Below are 8,675 nucleotides of genomic sequence, written 5' to 3'. Positions count from 1 at the left end.
TGTTACAGAACGTGCGATCTCACCCGCAGCACGGAGCCGATGATCTCTCGGTGCGCCAGGATCTCGGCCTCAAACACCTGATGCTTCTGGAGGAGCTTCATCTTGGCCTGCAGGTTGCTCAGGTCGGCTTTACCGTCCTCGGCCATCTTCTGCCTCCGCTCGGACACCCACTCCTCGGCCTGAAACCCCAAAACACAAATGCAGGGAATCACTTCAAAACAGTGGCGGTTTCTTTAAGACTGCAAGGGAAGCTCAGCTTCCCCTAAAATGTCTCAAATTTAAACGGTGAAATATGTACTATTGTGTTAACATTTTATTGACTAAAATGCGTTAGAATACGTTCATCTCGAAGACGAGTTGGTTCAGAATCGGCTGATTCGATTTCCTTCTCATACATAAAGTTAGCTGGCTGTGCTGTGACAAAGAAAATGTACTGCTGGCCATTCCTCTTGATGAAACCTTCCCATGGATATTATAAATTATGACAATAATTATATTATTTATTATGATTATATAATTAAATTATTGCATTACTATTATATATATATATTATAATATTAACATAAATAAATGGACAATTTGTATGATGTAGGCCAAAAATGAGCTTCCCCTCTTTTCTTTTCTGTCTTTAGTCCTCGGTTGGTTGGTTATATATTCTAGTCTGTTGACTGTGTGTTGAGGATGTCCGAAACTTAAGATAATAGGGGTTGGTGATGTAATGGATGCTGAAAAAATGCAACAAGTGTCGAAAAAAAACTGACACATTTTTAAAAAAACGACAAAATTGTCGGAGAAAAAGTGGGGGGAAAAAAAAAGGTGAAAAATGCAACATGCAGTAAGACAGTTAATTTTGTAGGAGCTTTATCTCGACAACAATGCCCCAAAAGTTGAAAAAAAAGCAGCCAAAACATTGAAAAAGGCTTAAAGAAAAATTAGAAATAGAAACAAAAAATGACCGATAAATAGCCTATCGGTCATTTTCTGTCTTCAGTCCTTGGTTGGTTTAAATATTCTAGTCGACAACAATGCAGCAAAAGAATAAAAAATAAAAAGCGACAAAATCGTCTGAGAAAGCCACAAAAAAAGTTGAAAGTGGAAACAAAAAATGTGAAAAATGCGACATGCAGTAAGACAGTTAATTCTGTAGGAGCTTCACGTTGACAACAATGCGCCAAAAGTTGAAAAAAAAACGACAAAAGTATAAATAAAAGCAACAAAAACTAAATAGAAAAAGGTTTAAAGGCTTCTTCTGTGTGTAGAACTTGTGTGTATGTATGTGTCTTGTTACATTACATTACATATTGTTTAGCTGACGCTTTTATCCAAAGCAGCTTACAATTGCTATGCAGTATACATGTCAGAGGTTGCACGCCTCTGGAGCAACTAGGGGTTAAGTGCCTTGCTCAGGGACACATTGGTGGATGTACCACAGTGGGAATCAAATCCAGATCTCCCACACCAAAGGCACGTGTCATATCCACTGCACCATCGCCACCACTTGTCTTGTATGTGTTTATAATTGCTGCCCTTGGGGGACACAAGTAAACTTCCCTTTCCACATTAACCAGCTCTGACTGGGGGATCCCAGGCCAGGTTGGAGATATAATCCCTCCACCTAGTCCTGGGTCTTCCCCGAGGCCTCCTCCCAGCTGGACGGGCCTGGACCACCTCCCTAGGGAGGCGCCCAGGGGGACCTCGAAGGGAGACACCAGCCACCCTCCTGAAGAAACCCATTTCAGCCACTTGTACCCTAAAAACTGTGTATTTTGATATTTTTTATTAATTTTGTCCACTTTTTATAAAAAAAAATTTATTATTTTTTTATCAATTTTGTTCCCCTGCTTCATTTTATTCTTTCCTACGTATATATTTACTTTCTTTAAATCAGAAAAATATGCATATTTGTTGTGCTGTATTATGTACACCAACTGTGTTCCCAATAAAAATTTGAATGAAAATGAAAAACTGTATTTTTCACTGTGTGTATTATTCTTTCCATTTCTTCTTTTGAGCCGAGCTGCTTGGGAATTGTATCGTGACAATATTGTAATATATACGGATGGAGAGACTCTTGACCTAATTGGTCAAGTTAGTTACCTCGGCAACGTCTCGGTTGAAGATGCACAGCATCCTGGAGAGCTCCAGCTCCTCCCTGCGTTTGACGGACAGCTCCTTGATCCTGTCCCGTCGCTGGAGGAGGGCTTTGAGTTTGGTTCGGACCCGTCCACTCTTCTCTCTGCTCAGCTGCTTCTTCAGCCGCTCGGACAGATCCTTCAGAGAGGAGAGCTGCAGCCAACACACAGCGAGGGATTCAAATCAACATGAGTACAGTACTTCATGTAAAAAAAGAAAAAAAAAAGAAAAACTCTCCCTAAAAAGTAAAAGGCCTTGAGGCCGTTACACACCAGGGATGTTTTTTGTCGTGCCGATCGCATAATTCAACGCATAATCAGCCAAAGTCCGCATATTAATGCGGGGGGAGGGCATGTGTTTTCAAATACGTCGCACTTTTGCCACAAAAATTGCAGATTTCTGCGCAAAATATGCAGGGCTTGCATGATTTCATAATCCCCGCATTTTCGTTGCTAAAGAATCCCATAATATATCTTACATGAGCTTAGAATTATAAGGTTCTATCTCCAATTTTGGATGAAATTGAGTTTTTGACATAATCTGATCCATTAGGTGTTTATTAATGCCTGTGTGGTGTTATTTTTGTAAAAAAATATTTTGTTAGTTAGTTATTAATAAAATTATATATTACATAACTGTTTTGCCAGCTGGGATGTAAAAACTTTGATGCTCAATATCTCAAAACTACCATAAACGGAGATAGAAACTTATAATTTTAAGTTCACGCTTAGCAGAAAGTTGAAAAATGTTGCGTTTACTTCACACAAGAGCAGCCATTTAGCCCCTGTTGCCATGGGAACGTTATGAAGTGACGTAATTACGCGACGTGATCATCATCAAAAAGCAGGGTGTTGGGGGGGGGGGAAATCACTTTTTTTTTCTCTTTTTCATCAAACTGCAGTTTTTGCAAGTTCCCGCAATTTCATCGCATAAAATTGCATAAATATCCCAAATATTACATCGCATTTTTTAAGAAAACGTGCCGCATAATCAAGAATTTTTGCCCCGCAACAATCACAAAAAAAACTCTCCATTTTTCTGGAAGGACTGATTAATAATAATTCACAAGTCAATATATTTTATTGAACCGTTGTTTTTGTCATCAACTTAACAAGTTCAAGTATCCTGTACAGTAGTGTTTCTCAAACTTTTGTCAATAAAGTTCCCTCTTTGAATTGAAGCCAAGTACCCCCTGACCAACTACAATCATTGTTGGTAGCAAAAAAAAGAGGAACAATACAGCGATGTAAGCGATCGATCTACTAAACAACAGCCTTTGACCTGGAATACATTTAAATAATGATGGAAAAAGGAGACAAAAACTTGTTTTTAACTGACAAAACTTCAAAAAAAGCAACAAAAACAAAAAAGACGGCAGAAAGAAGGAAGTCAGGCAACACTAGGTCGACAAAAGTCACACAAAAAAAATCAAAAAGGCGCCAAAACTTCGAAAAAAGTTACAAAAATAACATTGAAAAAGCCCAAATAGGTCCAAAGAAGGCAACAAAAACGTCACATTTTTGGTAGATAAGAAAATACAAATAAAGACGTACAATTGTTTAGTACAACATCTCTGTAAAAACATTCAGTTTAAAGTCTCCCGTACCCCCTGCAGTCCTCCAGAGTACCCCTATGGGGACACATACCCCCTGCAGTCCTCCAGAGGACCCCTAGGAGGACACATACCCCCTGCAGTCCTCAAGAGGACCCCTAGGGGGACACATACCCCCTGCAGTCCTCCAGAGGACCCCTAGGAGGACACATACCCCCTGCAGTCCTCCAGAGGACCCCTAGGGGGACACATACCCCCTGTAGTCCTCCAGAGGACCCCTAGGGGGACACATACCCCCTGCAGTCCTCCTAGGACCCCTAGAGCAGGGGTGTTAAACTCAATTACCCAGAGGGCCACGCTGGGAAATAAGAATCACATCAAGGGCCAGACATGGAGAGTTCATTGACGCGTTTATTTAATCGAAAAAGTCAAATATCTTTGAACTTTGAAAAAGTTCCTCAGCCTTCATAGGAAAAGAAACGCCCAAAAATATCGGAAAAAGTGACAAAAATGTCAGAATGTACTTGGACCAAAATGTATTGTGAAGCTAAATTGATATGCGGGCCGGATCATAATCTGCGAGGGGCCGGATTTGGTCCGCGGGCCTTGAGTTTGACACATGTGCCCTAGGGGGACACGTACCCCCTGCAGTCCTCCATTTGAGAAACACTGCTGTACAGTATTTCACCTTTGTGAGGCAAAGCAAATTGTCTGGTGAAGAGCATGTGTAGATAGTGGATTTAAACCTCTGCTGCCACAGTGGCAGGTGGCCAAAATAACCTCTTTACACCCTTTCAAACTAAAGTCAGACCAGAAGAGCAGACCTTGTCCTCCTGCGAGCTGAGCAGCTTCTCGAAAGCCTCGTGGCGTTTGATCAAACCCTCGGTCTCGTCGACTGTGTTTCCCAGAGTGCTGTTCTGCAGCAGGACCTGTGGAGAGATTTAACCAGTGGTCAGGGACACTGAATGGGATGTTTCTCACCAACGCAAAGCGCTGTTTTCCTGAGGTTTGGGGAAGACTTTAGGGGCCCTACTTTAACGGGCCCCTAAAGGTCACGGTGTGCAGCGCCTGGTGCAGGTGTGTTTAGGGCGTGTCCAAATCCACTTTTGATAGTTTGACAGTTTTAAAAGAAAAAAGGATCCGTGCGCCGGGCGCCTGGTCCTAAAGGGTTGTACTTAGTGTCTTCATTAATCAGAGGTGTGTTTAGGGCGTAACATGCAATCAACCAATCAGAGATCAGCTCCCATTCATCAACCAATCAGAGATCATCTCCCATTCCCTTTAAAAGCCAGGCGCGTTTGGACCTTGGAGCATTGCTGTTATGATGGAGGATTTACACCCTAATATTTTTATTTGTAATCTTCTGCGTGTGTGTGTGTGTGTATGTGTGTGTGTGTGTGTGTGTGTGTGTGTGTGTGTGTGTGTGTGTGCTGTGCTGTGCGTTCCTGTGTGTGTAACAAGCATAGTGTGTGTGTGCTGTGCACGAGTCTAGGAGCATTTTACTAATGCTTTGTTAAAATAATGAAATGCTGCGTTATTGACTTTAGACCAGGTTTTTGTTGGTCAATGGTGCAATCACTTCCTGCTGCATCAAGAGAGCAATACTCCCAGAATGCACCTGAACACACCTCCCTGTAAGACCAGCACTCCCAGAATGCACCTGAACACACCTCCCTGTAAGACCAGCACGCCCAGAATGCACCTGAACACACCTCCCTGTAAGACCAGCACGCCCAGAATGCACCTGAACACACCTCCCTGTAAGACCAGCACGCCCAGAATGTACCTGAACACACCTCCCTGTAAGACCAGCATGCCCAGAATGCACCTGAACACACCTCCCTGTAAGACACCAGCACGCCCAGAATGCACCTGAACACACCTCCCTGTAAGACCAGCATGCCCAGAATGCACCTGAACACACCTCCCTGTAAGACCAGCACGCCCAGAATGCACCTGAACACACCTCCCTGTAAGACCAGCACGCCCAGAATGCACCTGAACACACCTCCCTGTAAGACCAGCACGCCCAGAATGCACCTGAACACACCTCCCTGTAAGACCAGCACGCTCCAGAATGCACCTGAACACACCTCCCTGTAAGACCAGCACGCCCAGAATGCACCTGAACACCCCTCCCTGTAAGACCAGCACGCTCAGAATGCACCTGAACACACCTCCCTGTAAGACCAGCACGCCCAGAATGCACCTGAACACACCTCCCTGTAAGACCAGCACGCCCAGAATGCACATGAACACACCTCCCTGTAAGACCAGCACGCCCAGAATGCACCTGAACACACCTCCCTGTAAGACCAGCACGCCCAGAATGCACCTGAACACACCTTCCTGTAAGACCAGCACAGATGGGCAGAGGTGCATTTGTTATTTAAACAACGCGGGCGCTGGACGGGAAATGGACAACTGTGTCGGTCTTAAGCTAGCAAAGACAGTTGTAGCTACTACGTAGCTACGGCGTACATAATTCACGCTTAAGTCTTATCAGTGGTTCCCAACCTGGGGTCCGGGCACCCCCAGGGGGGACGGCAAAGATCACAGGGGGGGCGCAAGTCCTTATCTGGCTTGAGGTTGAGGTAAAAAAAAAAAATATTTGCACATGTTAAACAAATTATGATGATACACTAGAATATATAATGTGTACAAAAGTCGGTATGAAAACTATATATTTTGTTGTATCTTCGTCTTTCCTGCCGCCACGGCATCACTATTTTATGAATGAAACATGGGGGAGAAACATAACAGTGCTGATAACTCCTCTGTTACCCTGCAAAGGAGGGCTTTACCTCCTGAGAGCTGGAGGTTTTGTCCATGCTGTCAGCGTCTCTGTAGAAGACCTGCTCCAGGTGAACGCTGTCTAACCAGCTCTGTTTCTGGTTCCACTGGTCCTCCAGCTTGTCTCGCTCCGCCTGAAGGGACTCCAGCTTCTCCGCCACCTGCACGGGAGGAAACACAGTGAGGCAATCTTTACACTATAGTGTTTTTTTTGGGGTTTTTTTAAGCTGCCAGCGTCTGTTTTACGAAAAATTATACAAAAATGATCATTCACTCCAATAACGTGAATCATATTGCAATATCAGTCCAAAAAAAAAAAGAAATCGCAGTTAGGCCTCCTTGACACCGGCTGTGTGGTGTGAGCATGGATGTTTCCCATAAACATAAACATAAATATATACTGTAGGATTTTATTCTAAAATGTGACCGATGACCGGTCTGGCCCTAAGAAGACCAGACTTAATCTGACTCCAATTCTATGGTCACTCAATAGTGTTCGTTTACTGGTAGATCAGAGAAATAGACTCAAGATTCAAAATAAGACTCCAGATTCGTCCAGTTAAAGTTAATAACAAGCTTTAGTGAATGATATTGCAAAATACAATAAACTTGTGCACAAGGATCAGATTACTTCAAGACAAAAATAGCCTATCGCTAAAACCTAGCAAACAGAGAGAGTTTCCCCCAGCATCTGATGCCGGCTAACCAGGAACTTTCACTCTTTATCCATTCTCTCTGCTCCATCCGTGGTGCTGTTATCAGCTGGACATAGTCCCGATCTTCTGGCTCCAGCCGGCTAACGATATGTAACACACTGCATGAAAACATGACCCTGAGTTCTCTCATTCTCAGCTCAACAGAGACAAGTCGCTATTGAACACCTGTATGTTTTTAATCACCTACAAACTAAGGAGTTTCCTGAGAGCCAGGTCATCTTCATACTCACGCGCTTGCAAAACACTCACCATTGTTGCCTCGTTCGCCCTGATCAGAGAAGACCTTTTTTTCTCAGGCAATAATCTCAGACTCCCTTTATAATGTTAAATCACTGTAAAACCAGATGGCCTCTCATAACCCTGGGAGACAAGGCAACAAGGTCAGCATCATGAACTCTACAAACCTGTTACTCTTACTCTCACAAAAGTATTCTAACAATACTGATCTGATTACAGCAAAGACAACGTCTGCAGTATTGACAGCAAAATAGGCTCCAGAATATTTCCTTCTGTATTGACAGCTGCAATATTAGAAAATTGATAATTATTATAATTTATTTTTTTAAATAAACACTTATATATCTGCATTTATATCAAAACCTCGAGACTTTCAAACATCAACGTGTCATTTGTTAATATGTATTTGTGTCTAAATGACATATAAACATATTTTCATATTCTATCTTGCCGTAGGTTCCATTTCTAGCGTGCACGCGTTTTCGGCGAGGCTCGAGTCGCGCGTGTCACGCAGGCAGCGTACACGCTCTAACCTGTTACCATGGGAGCCGAAATCAAAACGGACACGCCACGCAGCTGACACGCTCATGCCATGCAGCCAGTGTGTCCCATGTTAACGCTAGAAATAGAACCAACGCCTATTTTTCACACGAGACGCAAGAGTGTTGGAAGCGTTTCCAGGTAAAATAGAACATAACACAAAATACAATACAGGCCAAAAGTTTGGACACACCTTCTCATTCAATGCGTTGCCTTTTTATTTTCATGACTATTTACATTGTAGATTCTCACTGAAGGCATCAATACTATGAATTAACACATATGGAATTATGTACTTAACAAAAAAGTGTGAAATAACTGAAAACATGTCTTATATTTTAGATTCTTCAAAGTAGCCACCCTTTGCTTTTTTTTTTACTAATAAGGGAAATAATTCCACTAATTAACCCTGACAAGGCACACCTGTGAAGGTAAAACCATTTCAGGTGACTACCTGATGAAGCTCATTGAGAGAACACCAAGGGTTTACAGAGTTATCAAAATATAAATATATATATAATATATATATAATATATAGTATTTATACTATATATAAAGGGTAGGATAGACTACGATATATAAAGGGTAGGATAGGCTACTATATATAAATGGTAGGTTAGACTACTATATATAAAGGGTAGGATAGACTACTATATATAAAGGGTAGGATAGGCTACTATATATAAAGGGTAGGATAGACTACT

The 8,675-nt window shown here is 42.4% G+C and overlaps 1 protein-coding gene across 1 annotated transcript in view; it reads right to left on the bottom strand.

Moving 5' to 3' along the window:
- sptbn5 (spectrin, beta, non-erythrocytic 5) overlaps positions 1 to 8,675 on the bottom strand; it is a 177,732-nt gene that overhangs the window by 81,624 nt on the left and 87,433 nt on the right. Inside the window, exons 43-46 of the mRNA XM_028566292.1 lie at positions 6,490 to 6,639; positions 4,510 to 4,614; positions 2,098 to 2,286; positions 24 to 179 (exon numbers count right to left, since the gene is read on the bottom strand). Coding sequence (XP_028422093.1) covers positions 24 to 179; positions 2,098 to 2,286; positions 4,510 to 4,614; positions 6,490 to 6,639 — 600 coding nt within the window. The remainder of the gene's footprint in view (positions 1 to 23; positions 180 to 2,097; positions 2,287 to 4,509; positions 4,615 to 6,489; positions 6,640 to 8,675) is intronic.

This window comes from Perca flavescens, chromosome 20, assembly GCF_004354835.1.
Source record: "Perca flavescens isolate YP-PL-M2 chromosome 20, PFLA_1.0, whole genome shotgun sequence".
Lineage (NCBI taxonomy): Eukaryota > Metazoa > Chordata > Actinopteri > Perciformes > Percidae > Perca > Perca flavescens.
Note: the sequence above shows the minus strand (reverse complement) of the source record. Positions and strands in the feature narration are given on the sequence as shown.